The sequence below is a fragment of the Petaurus breviceps genome, unplaced genomic scaffold (assembly GCF_028583685.1).
Source record: "Petaurus breviceps papuanus isolate PSGF00001 unplaced genomic scaffold, PetGlider_PUasm1.0 90895, whole genome shotgun sequence".
Classification (NCBI taxonomy): Eukaryota; Metazoa; Chordata; class Mammalia; order Diprotodontia; family Petauridae; genus Petaurus; species Petaurus breviceps.
In genome coordinates this window covers 21,769,736-21,796,954 of record NW_027187372.1, presented here as the reverse complement: position 1 = coordinate 21,796,954, position 27,219 = coordinate 21,769,736, and the positions used below count along the sequence as shown (strand labels likewise).

General features: G+C 35.4%; 1 protein-coding gene across 4 annotated transcripts in view; it reads left to right on the top strand.

The window, feature by feature from the left end:
- Positions 1–27,219, top strand: part of DENND1B (DENN domain containing 1B) — a 373,059-nt gene that overhangs the window by 328,894 nt on the left and 16,946 nt on the right. For all 4 annotated transcript variants that reach the window (XM_069074484.1, XM_069074485.1, XM_069074482.1 and 1 more), the window contains 4 exons: positions 9,467–9,507; positions 9,803–9,871; positions 12,785–12,841; positions 13,668–13,775. In XM_069074484.1, the coding sequence (XP_068930585.1) occupies positions 9,467–9,507; positions 9,803–9,871; positions 12,785–12,841; positions 13,668–13,775 (275 nt within the window). The remainder of the gene's footprint in view (positions 1–9,466; positions 9,508–9,802; positions 9,872–12,784; positions 12,842–13,667; positions 13,776–27,219) is intronic.

Below are 27,219 nucleotides of genomic sequence, written 5' to 3'. Positions count from 1 at the left end.
GCTAGTATCATAGCAGTCTTCAGGGTTTTTTTTTATTATTTCCAGAACATTATAGCAGGTTATTGAAGTATAACATACTGTTCCTTGCTCTTTTGAAAAAATTGCAGCCACAATTTAGTAGAAATTGAGCATTATTCTTGATGAGATTATATATATAAATAGTTTAACAATCTTCAGCTAAGAGGAGTGGAGGCAAGATGGTGGAGTAAAAGCAGGAACTTACTTGAGCTCATCCCCAGGTACCTCCAATATCTGTAAAAAATGACTCTAAACAAATTTTAGAACTACAGAACCCACAAAATAACAGTGAAACACATCTCCAGCTGAGGACAGCCTGGTAGGCTAACAGGAAGAGTCTATCACAGTCTTGCTTGGGCCATGCCAGCACAGACCAATGGAACAGGCCATTCAATCATAGGATTGAATCATTGGCAACTGTAGCAGTTTCCAGACTTCTCAACCTATAAATGCCAGAGAGAAAGTAAAAGGTCAGTGGGGAAACTCTTTTGGACCTAGGTGAGAGAAGATCTCAGTCAGTCTCTGCCTCTGGGGTGACAGAGGCATTGGCGGGTGCAGTGGTAGTAGCAGCAGCAACAGTGACAGTGGATGCTTCTGAGTCTCCAAGCCCACAGATAGTGGGGGACCAAGCGGCTAACCAGAGGGCAATTGCAAGAATCTCTTTGCTGGCACTGAGGCAGAATTCTCTTACTTTGCCCTGCTTGGATCTGGATGGCAGTGGTCTTGGGTGGCGGTCCTGAGGAGCACTGGCGTGGCAGAGTTGGGTGAGGCTGTGGAGAGGCAGTCCACCTCACAATACTGAGACAGGTGCCTAAAAGAAGCTCTGATAACAGCTGCACAAAACCCCAGCAATTTGGGACACAGCACTCTCCACTCTGGAAGCAGAGTTCTACCATGGCAAAGAGCTCAAAAGTCAGGTAATTGGCTGACAAAATGAGCAAACAGAGGAAGAGAAATCAGACTACAGAATTGTTCTTTGGCAACAAAGAAGATAAAAACATAGTACCAGAAGAAGACAACAAAGTCAATACTCCTGTATCAAAAGCCTCCAAGAAAAATATGAATTGGTCTCAGGTCATGGAAGAGCTCAAAAAGGATTTTGAAAATCAGGTAAGAGAAGTAGAGGAAAAATTGAGAAGAGAAACGAGAGTGATGGAAGAAAATCATGAAAAACAAGCCAATGGCTTGCTAAAGGAGACCCCAAAAATACTGAAGAAAAAAAAATCAAGAGAAGTGGAGGAAAACTTGGGAAGAGAAATGAAAATGATGCAAGAAAATTATAAAATGAGAGTCAACAACATGACTGAAGAAAATAACACTTTAAAAAATAGAATAACTCAAATGGCAAAAGAGCCAATAAGGAGACTGCCTTAAAAAACAAATTAGCTAAATGGAAAAGGAAATTCAAAAGCCCACTGGAGAAAATAATTCCTTAAATATTAGATTGCAGTAAATGGAAGCTAATGACTTTATGAGAAACCAATATATTATAAAACAGATCGAAAAGAATCAACAATTAGAAGGCAATGTAAAATATCTCATTGGAAAAACCACTGACCTGGAAAATAGATCCAGGAGAGAGAATTTAAAAATTGTTGGACTACCCGAAAGCCATGATCAAAAAAAGAGCCTAGGCATCATCTTTCAAGAAATTCTCAAGGAAAACTTCCCTGATATTCTAGAACCAGAAGGTAAAATAGAAATTGAAAGAATTCACTAATCGATTCTTTAAAAAGATCCCAAAAAGAAAATTCCTAAGAATATTATAGCCAAATTCCAGAGTTCCCAGGTCAAGGAGAAAATATTACAAGCAGTCAGGAAAAAACAATTTGAGTATTGTGGAAATACAATCAGTATAACACAAGATCTAGCAGCTTCTACATTAAGGGATTGAAGGGCTTGGAGTATGATATTCCGGAAGTCAAAGGAACTAGGATTAAAACCCAAAATCACCTGCCCAGCAAAACCAAATAAAATACTTCCATGAAAAATATGGATATTCAGTGAAATAGAGAACTTTCAAGCATTCTTGATGAAAAGACCAGAGCTGAACAGAAAATTTGACTTTCTTTTTTTTTTTAATCAAATGCTTTATTAACTTCTAGTTTACATCATTCATTTCTGCCAGATTTTTGCTTACAGGTTTTCTCCCTTTTTTCTCCTATCCACCACTCCAAAATAGCAATCCCACTGGATGTCCCCTCCTCCAATCTGCTCTCTCCTATATCTTCTCCCATACCCCCTCTGACTTTGAAGTAGGGCACAGTGGATCTCTATGCCCCAGTGCCTGTATATCTTATTTCCCAGTTACATGTAAAATAATATTAACAATAGTACACATATATTTTTTTTAAACATTTGATTTTAAAACTTTGAATTCCAGATTCATTCCCTTCCTCCCTTGTCATCCACCCTTACTGGGAAGATAAGCAATTCAATATAGGTTGTACATGTGTACATATGCAAAACTGACTTTATTTCCCTCCCTCCTATCCCACCTCCCACTTGTTCTGTTCTCTACTTTGATCCTGTCCCTTTTCAAAAGTGGGTGCTTCCAACTTCCCTCCCCCCCAGCCTGCCCTCCCTTCCATCATCCCCCTCTAATCCCCTTGACCCCTACTCTCTTGTAGGGTGAGATACCCTTTTTAGTGTGTATGTCATTCCCTCCCTAAGCCAAATTCAATGAGAATAAGGTTAACCCATTCCCTTTTGCCTTCCTGTTCTTCTCCTCCATTGTAATCATTTTCCCTTGCCTCTTATATATGAAATAGTTTACCCCATTCTGTCTCTCCCCATCTCCTCTCATTATATTCCTCTCTCACCTCTTAATTTCAACTTTAAGTATCATCCCTTCCTATTCAATTGGTCCTGTGCCCTCTGTCTATGTACAGCTGTACACATATATGTACACACTCGCATATGTATTCATATGCCCATATACCCTCCTATATAGACATATATGCATATATGTATATATTTATATATAAATATATATGCATATATGTCTATGTATATATTTGTGTATATATATATGCATACACATTTCTGTTCCCTTCAGCTATTCTCATACTAAGAAAAGTTTCATAAGTTATAGTTGTCATTTTTCCATGTACAAATCAAATCAACTTTGATAAATTCTTTATGATTTCTTTTCCATGTTTACCTTCTCATGCTTCTCTTGCTTCTTATATCTTAATGTCAGATTTGCTATTCAACTCTGATTTTTTCATCAAGAATGCTTGAAAGTCCTCTATTCCACCAAATGACCATATTTTCCCCTGAAACATGATATTCAGTTTTGCTCAGTAGGTGATTCTTGGTTTTAATCCCAGCTCCTTTGACCTCTAGAATATCATATTCCAAGTCCTTTGATCCCTCAGTGTAGAAGCTGCCAGATCCTGTGTTATCCTGATTGTGTTTCCACAATATTCAAATTGTTTCTTCCTGGCTACTTGTAATATTCTCTTCTTGATCTCAGAATTCCAGAACCTGGCTATAATATTCCTAGGAGTTCTCTTTTTGGGATCTTTTTTAGGAGTGGATTCTTTCAACCTCTATATTGCCTTCTAGTTTTAAAACATCAGGATGATTTTCCTTGAGAATTCTTGAAGCATGATTTCTAGGTTTTGTTTTTTTTGGGGTTTTTTTTCATCATGGCTTTCAGGTAGTCCAATAATTTTTAAATTATCTCTCCTGGATCTATTTTCCAGGTCAGTGGTTTTTCCAATGAGATATTTCACATTGCCTTCTATTTTTTCATTTGTTTGGATCTGTTTAATAGTATCTTGATTTCTGATAAAGTCACTAACTTCCATTTGCTCCAGTCTAATTCTGAAGGAATGATTCTCTTCAGTGAACTTTTGAGATTCTTTTTCCATCTGACAAATTCGACTTTTTAAGCCATTGTTCTCCTCATTGCCTTTTTGAACCTCTTTTGCCATTTGAGTTAGTCTGTTTTTTAAGGTGTTATTTTCTTCAGTCAGGGTTTTGGCTCTCATTTCATAATTTTCTTGCATTATTCTCATTTCTCTTCTCAATTTTTCCTCCACTTATTTGGTTTTCAAAATCCTTCTTAAGTCCCCTATGGCCAGTAACCAGCTCATATTTTTCTTGGAAGCTTTTGGTGAAGGAGTTCTGACTGTGTTGTCTTCCTCCTGTTCCATGCTTTGATCCTTTTTGTCCCCAAAATAGGAATGTAAAGTTGGATTGCTCTGCTTGCTTTGTTTCCCTTGCCTGCTCATGTTGCCACTCAATTACTTGACTTTTAAGCTTTTTGCCACAGTAGGGCTCTGATAACCAGACAGGGGAGCTTCATCCCAATCACTGTGGTTTTCACAGCTGCTGGAGGTATTAGTTGGGTGCCCTCTCTGAAGCCTCCACACGCTCTGGCAAGCTGGTCACACACCCCAGGACCTCTACCCTAGACCACAATCCAGATCCAAGCAGGTTAAAGCAAGAACAGTTACCCCTCAGACTGGTCACTTGGTCCCCCTACAGTCTGCAGGCCAGAAACTGAAGCTGCCACTTGGTGGCGGCTGCACAGCCATGGCGCCTCATTGGCTTCTTCTCCAGGGGATAAAGGCCAGACCACACTCCCAAACTACCGGATCCCAAAGTCCACACTGCACTGACCTCTCACTTCGTTCTTAGCATATATGTGTTGATAATTCTGAAAGTCCCTCCAGCTGGCTGCTGGTCAGGCTGCTTTGAGGCTAAAACCTCAGCCTCACACAGGGCTGGTCTCAGCTCCCAAAGTGCTCTGCTGGCCGCTTCCTGCTGGTTTGCTGGGCTGTCGTCAGTGGAAGGTTAGCTTCCCTGTGTCATTTTGTGGGTTCTGTAGCTCCAAAGTTTGTTCAGAATCACCTTTTACATGAATTGGAGGAGGTGGGAGCCAGAGTCACGGAGAAGTCCTGTTTCTCCTCCACCATCCTGACTCCGCCCCCTCAGAAAATTTGACTTTCAAATACAGGAATCAAGAGAAGCATGAAAAGGTAAACAGGAAAAAGAAATTATAAGGAACTTATTAAAGTTGAACTGTTTATATTCCTACATGGAAAGACAGTATTTATAACTCATGAGACTTTTCTCAGTGTTAAGGTAAAAAATAAAATTAAGAGGTGACAGAGAAATATATTGGGAGAAGGAGAAATGGAGAGATAGAATAGTATAAATTATCTCATGTAAAAGGCAAGAGAAAAACTGTTACAATGGAGGTGAAGGGGGATGAGTCAACCTTACTCTCATTGGATTTGGCTTAAGGGAATAACATATGCACTCAATTGGGTCTTTCCCTACAGGAAAGTAGGGGGAAGGGGATAAGAGAGGAAGATGATAGAAGGGAGGGAAGATTGAGAGAAGGGGTAGTCAGAAGCAGACACTTTTTGTAAAGGGACAGAGTCAAAGGAGAAAATAGAATAAATGGGAGATAGAATAGGATGGAGGGAAATATAGTTAGTCTTTCACAATATGACTATCATGGAAATTTTTTGCATAACTACACATGTATAACCTATGTTGAATTGCTTATCTTCCCAGTGGGGGTGGGTGAGCAGGGAAGAAGGGAGAAAATCTGGAAAAACAAATGTTAAAAAAAAATTGTTACATGCAACTGGGAAATAAAATATGCAGGCAATGGGGTTTAGAAATCCATCTTGCCCTATAAAGACAGTAAGGGGGAAGGGGAGGGATGGAAAGGATATAAGAGAGGGCAGACTTGGGGAAGGGTTAATCAGTATGCTGGACATCTTGAGTGGGAGGTAGGGGAAGGAGAAAATTTGGAACTCAAAATCTTGTGGAAATGAATGTTGAAAACGAAAAATAAGTAAATGAATTCTGAAAAAACATAATCTTGAGGTAAAATGAGGTAAAAAACATAAGCACAATTTCAGTATGTAATAATCACATAGTTGCACAAAACTTTGTTTTCTTTATTCCCTTAATACATTCTCTGGACCATGAAAATGTTGTTGAAATAATGTGGCCACTCAAATGGATTTGGCAAGTTAATCTAAAATGTAAATGATTTTTCCCCCATTAACAATTAGAATATTATATTAGCAACATTTAACTTGGAGGGCAGAGTTAATTTCCTTGACTCAGCAGTGAATGTAGTATCATCTTGACTGTCTAGGGTCATGAGTAAAGATTTAGCTTCAATGGAAATTGTATGTTAAAATGTAACTTTTTTTACTTTTCAACAGACAAGCTGAATATTGTCTGCTCGTGGACAAATTGCTGAAGGCATATATTCAGTATTTACATAACTGCTGTCTCATTATCGTTATGACCCGTGGGGCTAGCAGAGTATGTGGAATTGAAAATGACATTTTGTGACACTAATAGGGTAGAACTATGATCCTTTTTAGAGTTTAATCCTATCAATTTTATCATTGGTCCACAGTCCTCTGTAATAGATGCTTTCACAGAGGCCACCAAAACTTTTAAATAAAATTACTGTTTTTGAAAAATAAAAGTATTAATTAATATGTGAATTGGGTAAATGAGTGTTTTAAGCGTAATCCAACTTTTAAAAATTTATTATTCTTTATAAAAAAAGAAAATAATTTTGATTGGAACTTCTTTCAGATTATTCAGAAAAAAAAGGAAAATTTGTTCAACAAGAAATTATTTAAGTGTGCAGGGCAGAATATTTAAATATCATGCCTAAATAATGTCTCCTTTTAAAAATATGTAAAACAAGTTTAACTGCTATTGATTTTTTTTATCTGAACAATTCAGATAATTAATTGGAGCTTCCTAGACCATTTTAATTCGAAAAAATTTGAAGACAAGGATGCTTTTTTGAGAATCCATGCTCGTAGTTCCAGAAAGTTCAAGTTTAAAAACTTTGTTAGCCCTTTATAAGAAAGAGACTGTCTTGAAATAGATGAGTAAAGAGGTTATTTCTTTTATTTTTGGAGGCCATTTGGGGTTAAGTGACTTGCCGAAGGTCACATGGCTAGTTTTTGTGTTAAGTGTCTGAGGCTGAATTTGAACTCAGGTGCTCCTGACTCCAGGGCTGGTGCTCTATTCACTGTGCCACCTAGCCCCCCCCAAAAAGGTTATTTCTAAGGTGATTTAAAGCATTAAGCATAAAAAAATTTTATAGCAGTTGATTTTATAAATTTCAGTCATTGTTTTGAATGGCCATCTTAGACATTGTAGAGGTTACTATTACAGCTCATATGCTATAGGGAAATCAAACATCTTTACCTTGACTTTTCCATGATAAAACATTCATTTAGTAAACAAGGGAAATAGTAGTTGGGTATCAGACAGTATTCTCTGATATCTTAGTATATTATCTCTTAAGTTTTTAAATTCAAACAATTTGTTTCTAAGAATACCAGTACTAGGAATGTAAATATTTAGTAAATATGAAGAAATAATTCGTTTCTACTGAAGAAATTTTAGAAAATACTAGAGTAGCAGCAATTTCTCCTTTTCATCACTTTTGAATATGCATTCTTTTATTTTTTTTAAATTTTAATGTTCATTTGTCTAGCAAAATGCAAATAAAAATAAAATGTAAGTAGGTCCTGTTATTATGATTCTGATTGTTTTAATGCACTATTTAATATGACAGGGGAGAGAATAACTAGATTCATGCTAGAGTGTAGAATTACAAAGCCAAAAGCCTCTTAGCAAATGTAGGATTTCTCAATTTAAAAATTGATCATTGGCTTTCTTCATCATAAACACTGGTCAAGCCCACTGTACACCTCTGTCTGGTCTAACCTTACTCATAAATCTCCTTGAGGAAAAGCATCTTGGTCATATGTTAATTTCCCCCCCCCCCATAAACCCTAGCATAGTGTCATATACAAGTGTAACTTAAGATAATTATTGAACAGATTCTAGGAATTTATGAATTAAAGGATTCTTGAAAAGTAGATATGATCAAAATTATCTCAGGAAGAAAATAGTGAAATGAGGCCTCATTGGAAAGTTGGTAGTGATAAAAAAGACCATAGACCAAAGTGAAAAAACAGTATGGCTATATAAAAGATATGATGAGACATGTCACATTCAGAAAAAGTAATTGTCATATTGTACAATTGGGAACATGTATTTTTTCCACTTAAAATTATCATTAAAAGTAACTCTTATTCTTCTGTCTAAGTATAGTATTAGTTCTTAACTTTAGGATAAAGATATATTTTCAGTTAAATTTCATATACCTTTATCTAGTTCCAAATTTTTCTGCATGATGTAGTTTTTTTTCCCTTATTATTTTGTTGAGACTGGTGGGTTCTCCTCCCCCACCCCCCCCGCACCCCATCAATTTCATTTATTAACTAATGTGCCAAAGTTTGAAGGAGGATAAGCTAATCTTAATGTTTCAATGGCAGGTTACTTAGGCTCAGTGAACATTTTACTGGTACAACTCTCATGAAATTTTTTTAAGTAATGGTTTAAGCAAACACAATTTTAGAGAAATTCGTCTTTTCCTTAAACAAGAGCCAAAGATATTTTGTCCTTGAATGTGAGTACCATTTTTATTAACAATGTTAAAAATGTCTACCTAATAACATTAGCAGTGTTTACAATTTTCATAATAGTAAATTGTAACTATCTTAAAAGATTTTGGGAAGTGTTTTATTTATATTGAAAATTGTAACAATATGTAAATGTGTTTATAAGTACTGTAATGCTTTTTAGAAATCTGGCTTTATTGGTAAATAAAGTTACTTATAGCTGCTGACGGCTATTAGTGAATTACTATTAGCTGGTCTCTTCTCAAAATGTCATCTGTGAGTGGCTGGCCACTTTTATCCCTTCCCTTTGTAATGCTTTTAGGAAAGACATGTAAGAGAAACTAGACTATTAAGCCTATTGATATCTGCAGCCTTAATTTGCATACAACTGTAAGTCACAAGATGTTTAGCACTAGAAATTGTCACATATTTACCATCAACAAGCATGTGCATGTGCTTGGAAACAGCTATTTTCTCATTGCTTACAGAATTATTCATTAATTCTAAGTACCCCATGTTCATTTTAAAAGCCTTCTTAATTTAGTTTTCAGATAAATATTACTTTTTTTTCTTTCTGAAACAAATTTCTGAAAGAAATATGACAGCTATATGTATTCATTTATGTGAGGTTCACAGTAAGTGGTATAGAAAGAAAGCAAAAATTTGATCATTCCTTGAAAGGAACAAAAAAAAATTCTGAAATTGCTAATAAATTATAGAATTTATTTCTATACCCCAGGGCAGAGGATTTGTTCTGCAAAACTTGGACTCAGAAGGATGTAACTGAGGACCTAGAGGGCATATGTGGCCTCTAGATTCACACGTTCCCCACCTCTGCCCCATGATATTCCATTACTACTTTCATGATAAATAGGATTTGCCTATTAAAATCCTAGAAATATACTCCATGATTGTTGAATCTAGGATTTGTGGTAAAATATAATTGATGATTTCTCCTTTTTATATTCCAGGAAACTCAAGATCTTATCAGCAATGGATGCACACAGTCAAGGTAATAGATATCATTTAAAATATGATAAACAGCTCATTATGCTGCTTAAGTCTTTTCTGATATATATGTATCATCTGTGTGGATATATATGTATATGTGGGTGTATATATATATATTTGTATGTGTGTATATATATATATATACACATCTTGTCTCATTTGTTAATGAAATATAAATTATTTATATTTCCGGTTTATGATTATTCACTGTTTCAGGGCCTGTTTGCATTTTTAATTATGATACCTAAATCTGATTTTTTATATGATGGAGTTTGTTGTTGTTGTTGTTGTTACAGAAGGGAAGTGCATTATTTAATACAGCAGTGACCAAAGCAACCCCTGCCGTACGAACAGCATATAAATTTGTAAGCTCTTTTCATTTCTTAAATTAAAAAAATTAATTGGTAAGTAAAAGACTGGTAAAAAAAAATCCTTGCTTTTTCCAAATCAGTATTTTTAAATACATTTTTACATTAACTAATAAGCAAGTTAACCTTACTAAAATTTTTGTCACAATTTTTTCATTTGATAGGTATTTGAAGTTATTAAGCATAGAGTTTTGGAACTTAGCAAGACTTCATCCTGGATTGTAGTTCATCCAATTCCCTTATTTTACAGATCAGGAAGAACATATATGTTTAATAAATTATCTAGGGTTCAGAAACAAAGCTAGAACCCAAGTTGTGTTCTCATTATGTTATATTGATTCATATTAGGTATGGTGAAACCTAATAAATTTAAATGAAATTTATGAAATAATTTTAAGTTATATACCATTTGAAAACATTTTCTAACAGTAATGTATAGAAATAGATAAATAAATTAATTCTCACCAAAAAATTTAAAATTCAGTTAAGTCTCATTTTTATAAGAAATTACCTTTGCTTTTATTTCTGGTTCCTCCCTCCATGCACTCTTCAGTCTAGCTATAGTGGCCTTCTTGCTCTTAGTTAGACAGGATATTCCATCTCCTGTTTTTATAACTTTACACTGACTATCCCCCTTGCCTGGGAAGATCTTCCTCCTCACCTTTGCTTCTTAGTTTTCCTGGCCTTCTTCAACACTTAAATGAAATCCTACCTTCTACAGGGGGTCTTTCCTAGTCCTCCCAATTGTTAGTGTCTTATCCTCTGAGGTTACCTTTCATTTATTCTGTGTCTTATATGTATCTAGTAATTTACATATTGTGTCCTCCATTAGAATGTGAGAGAAGGAACTGGTTTTTTGCCTTAAAAAAAATTCCCAGTGCTTAGTACAATGCTTATACATAATTAAGCATTTAATAGGTTCTTGCTGACTGCCTTAGAAACTGGCAGAAGTTTCTTTACCATAATACTTATTTTTCCTTTCTAATTATAGTCATATTTTTATTTGACTCATCATATTAGCCAGAAGGAGATACTAACTAATGTCATTTTTGGAGATGAATATTTTAATACAAGAAAGGGGAGGGGAGAGAGGAGAATAAGCATTTCTACAGTGCCTACTATGAGTCAGGCACTGTGCTAAGCACTTTACAAATATCTCATTTTATCTTCATGACATTCCTGCAAAATAGTTACTGTTATTGTACCCATTATACAGTCAAGGAAACTGAGACAAACAGAATGTAAGTGACTTGCCCAGGGTCACATAGTTAAGCATCTAAGGTTAATTTGAACTGAGGTCTTCTTGATTCCAGACCTACTCTTCCTAGCTACCACAAAATTAGGATCCCAGTTATGAGGCAGCTTCAATAGCCCAAGCTGGAAATTTAGAAAGAACCTGTGACTTAGTAAGCGTGGGGATTCTTTTCACTAATGCAGATACAACCCTATGATTCAGTAGATAAGTCTTAGAAAATTGACTGAGGCAAATAAAGGTTAAGTGATTTGCTAAGAGTCATACATGTATTGTCAGAGGCAGAAGACTCCTATTCTTCAAGTTCAGCATTTTCACCATTGTATGAGGCTGTCTCTCTTTGGGAAGTAAATTATTTCTCTAACACAAATTATAAAACTTTGGAGAAATTATTCCTAAGCTAGCATCAGTTTCATTATATAACCACACCCAGTGAATGGCCACATAACTTAAAGATCTCCAGTGGGAGAACCCACTGAGACACCCCTTTGGAATAGTTTTTGTTTTGTATTGTTTTGTTTTACCAATGATTTCCCTGACGTAAGGCAACTCCCCTTACCAGGATAGTCTTACAGTTACTTGAAGTACTGAGAAGTTAAGTAACTTGCCAAATGTCACATAGCTTTTCCTCAAATCAAGCCTAAATTAGATTCTTTGCAATTTGCACCCAGTGTTTTTACTTCTGATGTCTACACTCAAACAAAACAAGGTCAGTCCTTCCTCTAAATGGTAGCATGACAGCCTTCAAAATACTTGAATATGCCCATCAGGTTTATCTCTTCTCCCTCCACTCCCACCCAACATCTCTTCAAGCTACCTTTTTATTTTAACGAATACTTGTAGGTAAAGATATCAAATGATTTGGGGATTTTCTTGATGGAGATTTCCTCAAAAACCAGTTAAGGTGATAAGAGCTACAGAAAAATTACAAGACATTCACAAGAAAGTTGCCTTCTAAGCATCCTATGTGCTTTTTAAAAATTCACACCAGAACCTGAGGAGCACTAATATGTAATATTGATTCCATAGGTATTCTCTAATAAAGCAAGAGGGTAGCTTTTACTTTCTTAATTGTTTCTAATTCTGTGCCTTCATGAAACAGCAAACCTGTTCCAATAAAAACCACTAGTCAAATTTTCTACAAGCATGTACAAGCTCTTCATTTCTCCAAAGATGGAATTTTTTTGCAAGATGTCAAAGAGAACCACTTTTGTAGCCATTTTAAATGTACATTTTCCCCCAAATGACCTACCAAATATTTTTTTTACTGTTTTTCCTGCCAACCACCATTGCTGGTCATTAGTTATCTGGCTAATGTCTTAATATATTCTTTCCAATATGGGAAGCTAAGTATGCTAAATGTTGACTTTGCCTGAAATTTATATTCAAATAAGTAGAACTACTCATGTATTAGTCGGTAGTCAGTATACATTTATTAAACACCTACTCTGTGCCTGGCACTGTGCTAAATGCTGAGGGTACAAAAATAAAGTCCTTCCCCTGCAGGATCTCACAATCTCATGAAGCATTATATAATCATACCATACGTATATTAACATACTCTGTCCACCTGAAATCCATCTACTTAATATATAATTTTCATTGTTTTCTCATGGTCTTTGAATAGGACTAAAACAGACCCTTTTTTCATCCTCTAGGCAAAGAACCATGCTAAACAAGGAATAAAAGAAGTAAAGAGTAAACTAAAGCACAGGGTATGTCATAGTTTTACTTTCTTCCAACCTTACACTTGCATTAGTTTGAAGCTTATTCTTTTACAGTATATTATACATATACATTTTACATTAGTTTGAAGCTTATACAAATCACATGAGATTTGTGTTTTTAATGACTTTTGAAATATGCTTAGTCCTTTGTTCAGTAATACATTTTTCATAACAAGCCCTCTGGCAACTATCTGTCATTCTATGTGCATTCACTGAATAATCTCTTTATTGTGTGCATGTGTTATCATTGAACAACAGAGGTCTTCAAAGTTACTTTAAGGCATGTATGTTTTCATAAAGTTGATTGCCTTGATATCATAATAGAAGTTTTTGCTTCCAGCTGAGAGTTTAAAAGGTGAGGGTCTTTAGCTTAGAATTAACTCAGATATTTTTGTTTTATATGGCCTTTATAGTATTAGTTATGTTAAACTGGGCAGTGTTTTCAGCAAGACAGAATTAATTTTAATACATATTCTGAAAAGTTTCTCAGATTATTCTCTTGAATTTATACTCTATTCAGAAGGGGAAACACTGTTAATACTGTTTAATATTTTTCACTGTGATAAGAGATAAAGTAAACAAATTATGTTTAAAATAAAATTTACTTAAATGATTAAATATTTAGAAAACTTTTTGAAAGCTACTATCTTCATATAAAAATGAATTTCATTTTTCTGCAGGAAAAATCCTATACTTTTGTCAGCCACTTATATAGTATTTATATTCATTATTAAGTCTTATCTTTTCAACCCCCTTTTTTAAAAGAAGCTAGGTGAATATGTCAAATAAGTGACAAAAGTATCTCTTTTTATAGGAAAATGAAGAAGACTATGGATCTTGCTCTGGTTCTGTCCAGTATACACCAGTTTACACATTACACAGTGAAAAAGGTGGGAAGCTAGAGAAGCATAAACTAGCACAGGTAAAGCTTAGAATATTTACTTAAAATTTAAAAAAAATTTGTCTTTATTTTTGTATTTAATTATTTATTGTTCTCTTTTTGTACAGGTAACAAATGTTTCACTTTTATATATTGCTTTTTATGGTAGAGAAAGTGCCAGATTACATAGCATTCCTTTGTGTGTGCCTTTGTATAGGCCCCACCTCTGCCTACAATTTACTCCATCCTTACTTTTGCTTCTTAAAATACATGGCTTCCTTTAAAACTCAGGTAAAGGATAGCTTTTAAATGAGCATTTCCTGACCTCCTTACTTGCTAATGCTCCTCCATTACCTTGCAAATATATTTTGTTTTTAATTGGGTACACGTTTCCCAAATTAGCAAGTAAATTTCTTGAAGGCTAAGATTGTTTTGTTTTTGTCCTTTTATCCACACTGCCAGGTTAGTACCTGACACATAGTAGACAGATAATAAGTGCATTTTGATTGGTTGATTATACATACTCTGTTTAAAAATAAGTGTATGTGCATATCTATGTACATAAACATTTATGAATAGAATTTTGAGAATGGGAAATACATTCTGTAAAACAACAGAATAGAAACTGCATTGAGTCATGACTGTATAACCTAATAAGGATAGAAAGGGATTTCCCCCCCTCTCTCCCCCGCCAAATTTAATGGGTCTTGAGCTATTAGAAGTAGAGAGAATAGATTTTCTTTCAGGATGGCCTAATCCAAAGGGGTCGAACACCCAGTCTATGGCATTCCCAAGTGCCCAAACTTGATTAAAATGTAATTGGAAAATATTTAACAAAATAAATAAAAACACAATAAAATATAGATAGTACTCCATTGTAAAGCCTAAGTCAGTATGTGACCTGCAGGAATTCTTATGTACGGTATAGTGTCTCCCATTTCTGTTTGAATTTGATGCTACTGATCTAGTCTGTAATATGGGTCATGGAACCCTAGGTGTTAGAAGAAAATTCATACATGTTAGTAACGTTGTATTTCATTGTCAGTTTTGTTGTCTTTTAATTCATAAGAAACAAAGATAATAGTAATTAATTTTATCTTTGGGATTTTAATTAATGTGTCCCTCACTTTCCAAAATAGATAATAAGTAGATCTATAAGGGACCTTAAAGATTATCTAATCCATTCTCCTCATTTTATCTGTGAGGAACCTGAGGCTCAAAGAAGATTTAACTTTCTTAAGCCACACAGAAAATAAAAAGAAAAACCTTGGATTTAAACCCAGTTCTTTGGGCTCTGAATGTGATGTTCTTTCTGTACATCCTGCTTCTCTTATCTTTGAGTTATTTTGTTTTTGAAAATGTTCCAGGACAATTAATCTTTTTTCTTTTAAAGTCTTTTAAAGGTTTAATGATAAAATTGTAGGATTTTAGAATTGCATCTTGAATGATTATTTATTCTAAAATTCTCATTTTATACATGAGGAAATGAGATTCAGAGAATGTAAATGATTTGGTAAAAATCACACAGCTTTCTAGTTAAGAGTAGAGCTCAGGTCTTCTAACTTTAAATCCAGTGTGCTTTCCAGAAAAAATCAGTCTCTCAGGGACAGTAGGGGAAAAGGGAAACCTAGTTGGGCAGTATTTATAAAGACCTGTCTAGAGTTATATTCCCTAAATCCTGTGCTTACTGCTGCCAGATCCCTCAGATATCTTTCTCTCATGTGATAAATGAGAGCAGACCAGGCCAGTCTGGTGACTCAGGTCTGAGATTAGAATGATTAATTAATAATAATTAATAATTAAAATGAGACATTTATAGGTTATTCAGCAGTTAACAAAACGAAGTTTACTTAGCCATAACTGGAGTAGGACATTCAAATGACCTTACTAAGATTTCCATTATATTATAATCTTCTTGAGAGCAAAGACTGGCTTTTTTTCATATTTGTATCCCAGCACTTAGCACAGTGCCTGGCACATAGTAGGTGCTTAATAAATTTTTATTGACTAGAGCATGGGAAGGATCAAGCCTTGATTCAGCTGAATGCAGCATTATTTTGCTAATCTTCAGTTAGAATGAGGAGGGAGGTCTAGCCCCCTTGTCTTGGTTGTTTTTGTACTGAAGCAGCCAGAAAACTACAGGACCAGATCCTTAGTCCACTGAACCAATTAAATCTTTAAAAAGTTTCAATACCTTTTAAGGGAAAACTAGCCTAACCTGCATGGGCTTTAGGATATTATTTCTCCCCTTCTTCCCCCAAGTACCCTGGACTACCCTAATCTTCACACTTGTCTGGGGGAAAGAATGCTTAGGAAAGATAAGGTGGTGGATATAAACTATTTAGGGCACAATATGAATAATAGTACCTCTAAGAAGTCATATGAGTAGGTGGCACAATGGATAGAGTGTTCAAATCTGGCCTCAGACCCTTACTAGTTGTGTGACACTTAACCCTGCTTGCCTCAGTTTCCTCATCTGTATTAGGCACTCTGCTAAGTTCTTTATCATTGTCTCATTTGATCCTCACAACAACTCTAGCAGGTAGGTGCTGTTATTATCTCCATTTACAAATAAGGAAACAGGCACACAGAGATTAAAGTGACTTCCCCAGGATCACACAACCAGTAAGCATCTGAGGCTGCATTTGAACTGAGGTCTTCCTGATTCTAGGCCCAGTGCTCTGTACATTGTATCATCTCTTCTATAATTTATCTATTCTGGATTTAATTAAAGTGAGGGAGACCTGTAGTGGATGGATCTATGTAATACACTAAGTCCTTCAAATAAATAAGTTTTTGAGTGCATAAATATTAATTTCCTCAAGGGCAGGAACAGTTTCAGTTTTGCTTTTGTATTGCCAGTATTTACCAGACTACCTGGCACACAGTATGTGCTTATTAAATCCTTGTTAAACTATTGTTGAATGATATTTACTAAATGATAACTTAGGAATATGATTTTAATTCATTTCTGTGGTTGACCATGTCACTCCCAGAATATCATATCTGTTTTTAGGCCTCCAGGTGCTCTAATTTTCTATAAGTATATTGTTGTAATTTCTGGTAAGTCTGTGTATATTAGTTTTCAAATGCCATTTAGATTGTATTCATTCTATGCAATGCAATTAGTAAGTTTTTAATTATTTCTTTGAACAAGGCCACTTAAATGTGGAAAAGAAATTTTCTTTGCAACCCTCAAAGGAATTTAAAATGAAAAGTAAGAATTAAATGCAGAGAAATATGTGTTATTTAGAAATGGCAAATAAGTTTTAAAAAATACTGCTGCCACTGAAATATCATAGTTATTATTCTCTTATTTCACATTTTTATAACAATGTAAATATCAAAACAGATTACCAATTTATGTTTCCTAGTAAGCCCTGCTTTTAAAAAGTGCTATCTATGATGGAGAAAATAAAACAAGGTTGTATAACACACTGCAAATTATTTTCTTATATCTAAGCTGAATCTATTTGATGGTTTTCCATCATGTGGTATCATGGTATAGCTCAAATTGCATCTATTACCAATAAATAAATTAAAAAGTAACATCCTATTTAAGATTCCACTCTTGGAAAGCTCTGATTGTTAAGATATATTTTTTCTGCCATGAATCCTAAATTTTCCCCTTTATTCTTCCATGCAGTTTTCCTAGTTCTAACTCCAGGGTTCCAAAATAAGTCTAATCCTTTTAATACATGACAGCTTTTCAAGGACTTTGTGCAACTCTTATGATCCTCACATGTCTTCTACAGGCCAAATAGCTCCACTTGCATAAGGTGTGAACCTGCGGCCCATGAAGTCTCCAGGACAGCTACATTTTAAGAGTGCCAGGCCTCTCACCCCTATTTCCTTAAAGTTTATATACTTTATATAACCTATACTTCAGTCACATGACTTATCAGAGGACTTAACAGAGGTAGAATATATCTACTAAATACCCAGGAAATCTTAGAAGCAGCAATGAAATTGAAGACACATTCTGAAGAACTTGGCTATGATTATAGACAGTGAATTGTTACAGAGTAGAGTGAGATTGTGATAGCACTAGGGAAAGAACAGTATCTTTTCCTCCTTCCCCCAGGAGGCCCCTTAACTGACTTAAATTGTCAGATGTTGAGTTTACTAAAAGTACTAAATATTGAGCAGGCCAGTGGCAGATACTAGACTAAGTATGTCAGGTTTTATTCTGTATATTACTTTAATGCCTGACTATAGAAAGATGAGAGCTTAGTATTCTTTATTTCGTTTGTCCTACGAAGTTAAAAATTGGTCTGTCTTAAAGAAAACCTGGTGTACAGACAGTCTACCATGGCTGGCTTTTGTCTCTTTGCACATAATTAACTGATAAGAAAATGTGTTTTTTAAAAACAAGTATATTCTGTAGCATTATGATCATCTTCCTTATATAAATCTGACTGAACTAGGAATTAGGAGCAGTGCCTTGTAATAAATGGTGAATGGATGAATATGCCAATCTCACTACAATGTTATCCTTAAGTTCCATGTTACAGATCCCACCATCATGACCTTTTAGTAACTAAAGTTCCTAAAAAAAGTAGGGTAGGGAATCTGTGGCCTCAAGACCACATGTGGCCTTCTAGGTCCTCAAATGTTCTATAAAGTTTAGATTCAGTCAAAGGATCATACCTGAGTCCACACTTAGAGGATCACATGGTGGCCTTAAGGCCACAGGTTCTCCAACCCTGGTCTAGATCACAAGGCCAAGAGCAGGAAGGGACCTAAAAAAAATCATCTAACACAGTGGTATCAAACTCAAATCGAAATAATGACTACTAATTAATATATAGGAATCTCTGCAGGCCACATATTGACTTAGTTTTTAAATGTAATATTACCTGTTTTATTGTATTTTTATTTATTTTGTTAAGAATTTCCTAATAACATTTTCACCTATATTGACCACATTTGGGAATATTATGGGTCTCATGGAGGTCATATGTTTGACACCTGATTTAGCCCAGCCCTTTTACTATGCCAGTGAGTAAAATAAGTCGTAGAGAGGTTGACTTGTTCAGTTTCACTTGGTTAGTAAAAAGCAGAGTGGTGTCTAATTCAGGCACTTTCAATCCAAATCCAGCTCTCTTTGCTCTATACTAGACGTACCTTTGAGAGTTTTCCATATATACTGTAATTAATACACATAGTAGTACGATATTATTATTACTATATTTTAATAAGATGCACATTTGCCCACCCTTTGGGTACAGGGACAGATAAAATCTCACTGTGTCCTCTCCTCACAACTCATAATGTTTTAAATTCTGGTCACATCTGGAGGAATCATGAAAAGGATTTGTTCAGTTGTTTGAGTCTTGTCTGACTCATTTTATTCTCTAGCTCATTTTACAGATGAGGAAACTAAGGCAAGCAACTTGGTCAAGGTCACAAAAATAGTGTCTGAGGCCAGATTTGAATTCAGGAACAGTCTTCCTAACTCCAGGCCAGTCACTATATTCACTATGCTATTTAGCTGCCCTTGAGAGAAGGAATAAAGCCTAGCTATCGCATGTCAAGTTGGGTAGGAGAGAGATCTCCATGAAAGGGAGAAGAGTGTGGGAAGTCTTGAGAGACCAGTTAACTCTCCCATCTTCTACATTTCCCTATCCTTGTGTGCTTTCTGTAAAAAGAGCCAGATATCAGCTTCTAGTCTCAGCAGGTCTGTAGGGGCTCATTGTTTGGGCAAATCACTTCATCTCTCTGGCCCTGTTTTCTTACCTCAAAAATGAGGGAATTAAACTTGATCATTTCTGAGCCTATGAGAATTGAAACTCTACTCAAATATTCCATCATGGAGATGTCTCAAGAATATCAAGGTTTTGCCAATGGAATATCAAAACTGATTTCAAGGCTCCAAGTATAGGCCCAGCCACAGACTGTATGTATCCATTCAAGAATAAGTCTAGAGACATTGAAAGGCTGTTCACTAGAAAGATGGTCACCAAGTAATCACTTACTTCATCATAGCACTACAAGGACTGCCTGGTTTGCCATCCAGGGCAGAGTCAAGATGGCAGAGTAGAAGCAGGACCTCCGCGAGGCTCTGGCTTCCACCTTCCCCAATCCATGTAAAAAGGTGACTCTGAACAAACTTTGAAGCTGCAGAACTCACAAAATGACACAGAGAAGCTAACCTCCTGCTGAGGAGAGCCCGGCAGGCCAACAGGAATCAGCCTCTGGGAGCCGAGCGCAGGCCCGTGTGAGCCAGAGGTTTTAGCCCCAGGGCAGGCCTGACCAGCTGACAACTGGAAGGGACTCCAAATCACCAGCAGCTGTGGCCGTTTCCAGATTTATCAAAATATAGATGCGAAGGACAAAGTGAGAGGTCAGAGCAGTGTGGACTTTGGGACCAGTAGTTGGGAGAGCGTAGGCTTTTTTCCCCAGGGCAAGAAGCGGCTGAGAAGCCTGGCAAAGCCACCACCATGTGACAGCTTCAGCTCCTGGCCTGCAGAGTGTAGGGGGACCAAGCAACCAGTCTGAGGGGTAATCGCTCTTGCTTTAACCTGCTTGGATCTGGATTGCAGTCTAGGGTGGAGGTCCTGGGGTGTGTGACCAGCTTGCCAGAAGGTGTGGAGGCTTCAGAGAGGGCACCCAACTAATACCTCCAGCAGCTGAGAAAACCCCAGCGCTTGGGACGAAAGCTCTCCTGTCTGGTGGCAGAGTCCTACTGTGGCAAAAAGCCCAGGGGTCAAGTGACTGAGGGATGACATGACCAGGCAAAGGAAACAAAGCAAACAAAGATTCCAACATTAGACTCCTATTTTGGGGACAAAAAGGAGCAAAGCATGGAATAGGAGGAAGACAGTGAAGTCAGAACTCCTACACCAAAAGCTTCAAAGTAAAATAAGAGCTGGTTATAGGCCACAGAGGACCTTAAGAAGCAGATAAGAAAAGTGGAGGAAAAATTGGGAAGAGAAATGAGAACGGTGCAAGAAAATTACGAAATGAGAGTCAACAACCTGACTGAGGAAAATAACACCTTAAAAAACAGACTGACTCAAATGGTGAAAGAGGCCCAAAAAGGCAATGAGGAGAAGAATGCCTTAAAAAGACGAATTTGCCAGATGGAAAAAGAAGCTCAAAATCTCAATGAGGAGAATCATTCCCTCAGATTTAGAATGGAGCAAAGGGAAGCTAGTGACTTTATGAGAAATCAAGATGATGTTAAACAGATCTAAACAAATGAAAGAATAAAAGTTAATGCAACTTTTCTCATATGAAAATAGTTGAAGGAAGTAGAAATTTATATGTGTATGTATATATATGTGTCTCTATCAGAGGGTATACGGGTTTATGAATATATGTGTGAATGTGTGTATATATGCTTACAGGTATACATAAATAGAGGGCATAGGACCAAGTTAATAGTAAGGGATGATACTTAAAAAGTGAAATTAAGAGGTGAGAAAGGAATATAATGAGGAGATGGAGAGAGACAGAATGGGGTAAACTATCTCATAGAAGAGGCAAGGGAAAACGGTTACAATGGAGGGGAAGAATAGGAAGGCAAAAGGGAATGGGTCAACCTTATTCTCATTGAATTTGGCTCAGGGAGGGAATGGCATACACACTAAACAGGGTATCTCACCCTACAGGAGAATAGGGGGGAAGGGGATGAGAGAGGGGATGATGGAAGGGAGGCAGGATGGGGGGAAGTTGGAAGCACCCACTTTTGAAAAGGGACAGGATCAAAGTAGAGAATAGAACAAATGGGTGGTAGGATAGGAGGGAGGGAAATATAGTCAGTCTTTTACAGTATATCTTCTATGTTAATATTTTGCATTAGCTACACATATACAACCTATACTAAACTACTTATCTTCCCAGTAAGAGTAGGTGACAAGGGAGGAAGGGAATGAATCTGGAATTCAAAGTTTTAAAATCAAATGTTTAAAATTTTAGATAGATAGATAGATAGATAGATAGATACTATTACTAATACTATTTTACATGTAATTGGGAAAGAAGATATACAGGCACTGGGGCATAGAGATCCACCATGCCCTACTGGAAAAGTCAAAGGGGGTATTGGAGAAGATACGGGAGAGAGCAGACTGGAGGAGGGGATATCCTGTGGGATTGCTATTTTGGGGTGGTGGGTAGGGGAAAAATGGGGAGAAAATTTGTAACTCAAAATCTGGCAGAAATGAATGATGTAAATCAGAAGTTAATAATGCATTTGAAAAATGAAAAAAAAATTTTGCTATCTGCATTAGTGGTGGGAATTTCTACACTAGGGAAAGCAAATATTTTCTTAATACTGAAATACTTTATAAATCATACCATGATATGTTTTTTTTTAGTTAATGATATATATTTTACTCAAAGAAATAAGCTAGACCTGCTTCCTCCACATTTATAGCTTATGTGACCCGTCATTTAAGAAGTATATTCAAAATCAATATGGGTAATTTAACATTTCCTTGATTTTTGTCAATGGATCAATTTTTATTTTAGAAAAACTAGAGTATGATCATTTGAAACATAAAGTATTTTAAAGCTAAAAATTAGTTTAGAAAATTTTTATAAATTGAGTGCTATAAAATATCCCAAAACAAGCTAAATGTGTCTTGTGTCACAGTTCTTTTTTATTACTGGCTATCTATAGAACAGAATATACATGTGTAATAGTATCAAATAGTAATTGTGTAATCATAACAAATAGTAATTTGTGTGCTGGTCTGCTAATTAGAACAGTTATTTTCCATTTTGTTGATGAGGCTTAAATAAATGTCAAGGGGACAGCCATGAAGATTTCCCAATTAGGCTTCACATTTGTAAAACCCAGCCCTTTTCCCTTTCTTGTGAAGATGACAGTTCCAACTGTTGCCCCAGCCTAACAGGACTCCAGGGAAAGGATCTTCCTCTACTTCTATTGAAAATAGGTCCATTTGCAGCTCCAGTGAGAATATTGCCACTGGTTGCAATGTAGAATAGTTTTTAATAGTTAATATTTACTAATGTACTTTACTTCTTCCATAAATTTCTTTTTTTTTTAAAAAAAGCTACTCTAGATGTTTAGAAATGAACAGTGAATTGAAACTAATCATGATACAGTTATCTGTGAAACCTAATCTAAAGGTAATTTTTCTGTTATGTGAAATGATGGTTTGAGTATATTTACTTTTTAATTTGCACTTGGAAAACACATTTTCTGGAAAGGAAATTCCCTCTTATGTACACAATTAATCTGAAACTAATATTGTCTACTCTTCCTTAGTTTAACTGTTGTGAGGAGAGGGGAATGGTATTTAAGAGTGTGTGTGTGTGTATGTGTGTGCGTGTGTGTGTGTGTGTGTGTGTGTGTAAGAAGAACATGTAAGTGTGAGTAAGCAAGGGAGCTTAACTGAACTTCAAATCACCATTAACAGATGGATTGCCCTAAGCAAGGGAAAACCACAGCAAAATCTAGTGAAAGTAGAGGATTAAAACTTTTTATTGTTAAGCCTTATTAAAACCTTGGCATATACATTGCTGTTAACTGTTTCATTTCTTGGACTAATAAAAATTCACTCAATTTTTTTAAATCTTTCCAATGAATTAAATATGCAAAACCAATATAAGGAATTATTAATGGTGGATAATGCCCTCTTTATTACATGCTCAACATTATACATGTTGAAAACTGTAGCAGTTTGTGACACTTACACCTATTTATTTGTGTTTACAAGCAGGAAAAGTATATAAAAATTAAGGTAAATTAAGACAACATTTATCTTGGTGAACTAGTAATACTTCTATTTTACTTTTTTTCCTCATTATAACCATAGACTCTAGCTTTCTATTTCAAGATGTGAACAGATGGAACAATCTATCTGTTTTGCTTACCTTAAAACATACGCACACATATATATGCATATATGTACAAACTTCCACTTAGCCAAAGCAAATCCAACAAGATGCATCTTTTTATCATAAAATAGAATTTTTATTATTTTTCCATATAAAACCATTACACTACCTTTTAATAGTCCTAATGTTTTGAGTGACTTTACAAATCATTGTAATGGGTAGTCTAAGTATAACATAATATCTATTAGTTTGTTTTATAATCTGACAATGTGCCTTTTTCTCCAGAGATATGGGTAATTGTGGTACCTTTAGGTAACCACTTTTAGGAATATGTTAGTGAGGTATGTTTTCAAGATACATTTTGGTTGTGAGTGAATAATTTGTAAGGAATCCAGGAAACAAATTAAGCAAGACACTAACTTTTTAGGTATATGAGATCAGATTTTTAAGATGCTATATATGAAATGTTTCTGTGAACATAATCTAGATTGTCTAAATTTCCCTGTTTTAGGGATTGTAGTAGGTAAGAGAAAAATTGAAATATGATTATTTTTAGTGCTTATTATATAATTTTCTTAGGTATTTCAGCTTATTTTTATAATAAAATGGAGAGAATTTTGCTTGCTAAGGAGATAGAGCAGCTTTCAGAAAAGGCCACCATGTATTTGTGTTCTTTTGAGAAATACTTCTCATAGAAGAGTATTTTCCATTCATTTAGTCAAGATTAAGTATATTTAGTAATTCTCTGTAGAGAAAGCTAGCTGCTTACCAACTCTGGTCCAGAAGGTGGGTGGTGCAGCGGCTAGGTGACACAGTGAATAGAGCATCAGCCCTGGAGTCAGGAGGACCTGAGTTCAAGTCAGGCCTCAGACACTTAACACTTACTAGCCCTGTGACTTTGGGCAAGTCATTTAACCCTAAATTGCCTTGCCTTCCCACCTCCAAAAAGCAAAAAAACAAACAAACAAAAAAGGTGGGTGGGTCCCAACTACTAAAGCAGAACCAAGGTCAAAGAGGACAAAGAGAAGAGAAGATAATTAGGAAGTGGAATGTTGAATATAAATATTGCATAGTAGTAAAACCAAGTTCTGTCAGTCCTTGCTGATTTCAGAAGCATAAATTCTCAGTGTTTTGTTTAGTTTGGCAATGTACTGAGGAACTACTGTTATGACTAAAATGTTAGCCTAATGTGATAGGGAAATCAAGGGCTTAAAAGAATTTTTCATGAAGCAAGATGAATGATATAATATTGAACAATACATGTCATGTCCACTAATAATAAACATGAACCTAATAGTTTATTAGTAGTCCTAAAACAGGCAACATTTTAACATACAAATTGATGCTTTCACAAAGTATATTTTTAGTATATTTTTAAAAATTCTAATCCTAAAAAATTAGGACTTAGATCGAGGCATATGGATAGCAAAATGTTAGCATTTTATTTTTTTTTTTTTGAAGGCAAATTGTTTTGTCTCTGTTGTTCAGATATCTATTCTTAAATGTTGAATTTCCTTTTAATTGGAGGGGGAAAGTGTTCAAAAAATTCACCTTGTAGATTACGAGACTGCCCTCTGGTGGGCATTATATTAAACTTGTTTTATGTGAAGGAAGATCACAGTAAAATTTAAACATCTTTAGAAATAAAATCTTTTAGAAACAAAGTGGAATAAACATTTGAATACTTATATTACCATGGTTTTTTTTTTCAGGAACGTGTTCAATCAAAAGAGTATTTCAAAATTAATTTCATTTTACATTACCTGGAAAGACTGGATGAATGATAGTGCCACTATCCAAAATTCTGGCGTCAGAAGGAACAAGTTAGAGGGATACATAATATAATGGATTTTGTGAGAGTTCATTTTAAAGTATTGGTGGAACACCTAAAATAGGGATATCATGTATAGGTAGTTGGATAAGTGAATTTGGAGGTCAGAGGAGTGGTAATTGCTCAAGAGACAGACCAGGTAATTAACTCCAGATAGACACTGAAAACCAAGAGAGAAGAAAGATGACCAGTGAGTCCCATCTTGGTAGTTGGTATCAATGCATTTCTTGTTTTACACTGATAATGACAGAACAAAAATGAATTACTGGTCATTGATACCAATAAAAATAAGATAATAGTAAAAGAGCACAACATCACTTTGAATTTTAGACACCCTTAGATGCTAAAAAAAATTGGTAGATATGATTATTGAACCATTTCTAGTGATATTTCAAAGATTGTAGGAAACAGAAAAGGTACTTTAGGACTGAAGGAAGACAAATATTACCCTAATGCTGTTGGGGTTGTTTAAGGGTAAGAGACTGCAAACAATAGGACAATCAACTTCCATTCTTAAAACAATTCTAGAATTTCTCATTAAAGAAATAGTGAATAATTAAAAAGAAAACAATGGTTTAAGAGTCCACTTAGCTTCATTCAGAACAGGTCATGCCAAATTTAACTTTAGCTGCTTCCTCCCCCCCCCCTTTTTTTTTTTTACAATTTTACTAAAGTAGGAGATTTGGGAAGTTCTGTAGATTTACCTAGATTTTAACAAAACATTTGATAAAGTGTCTCATAATATTCTTGTTCAAAAGGGAGAGATGTAGACTAGGTGATTTAAAAAAAAATTTATTCAGAATTGATTGGCTGGCTGTACTCAAGAATAATTGTTAATGATTCACTATTAACTTGGTAGAGCTCTGGTGAAGTACCCTAGGAATCTATACTCAGTTTTACTATTTTTATTAGTGAGGTGGATAAAGGCATAGATGCTGCACTCCTCAGATTTGAAGAAGACATAAAACTAAGAATAATTAACACACTTGATGATAGAGTCAGGATCCAAAAAAGCCTTTGGCAGGTTAGAGTATTGGAATTAATCTAATGATATGAAATTCCTTAGGAATAAATTGAATCACATTTAGATAAAAAAAAGTTTACAAGTATAGGAAGGAGAAAGCATAGCAAAAAAGCTTCCTGGAAAAGGTCTGGGAATCTTAATAGATATTTCTAAATATTATAAATAACAATTATCTATAATTATAAATAACAGCAAAATAACTGGCACTTAAATGGACATTTAATAAATGCTTGTTCCTTTCCCCTTCTCTCATAGGGGATTAACATGTTCAATATATGTCAGCAGTGTGATATAGCAATTGATGTGATCTTGAGCTGTATAAACAGAGGCATAGCATCCACTAATTAGGAGGTTGTACTCCTTCTGTCATCTGTCTTGCTCATACCACATCTGTAGTACAAATACAAATCTGTGTTACCACTACCACCACTACCATCCCTACTTGTTGAACTCCAGTGGCTCCTTATTAGTCTTAGGAACAAATATAAACTCCTTTGTTTATAATATAAAGTGCTTTATAATGTGGCCCCTATCTTTCCAATATTCTTGCACATTATTCCTCTCCATATGGTCTGCAGTAAAGTTAAGACATACTAGCCTGCTCTATATGGGTTGTCTTAATTAGACTATAAACTCTTTGAGGGCAAGGGCTGTTTTTACTTTGCATCCCCAGTGCTTGGCACAGTGCCTGGCATATAGTAAGGAGTTAGTAAGTACTTGTTGATTGATTGATTCTGTGTGTCACAATTTTAAAAGGACATTGATAGCCTGTAGAACATCTAGTATAAGGCAACCAGAGTGGCAAAGGGCCTTGAGTA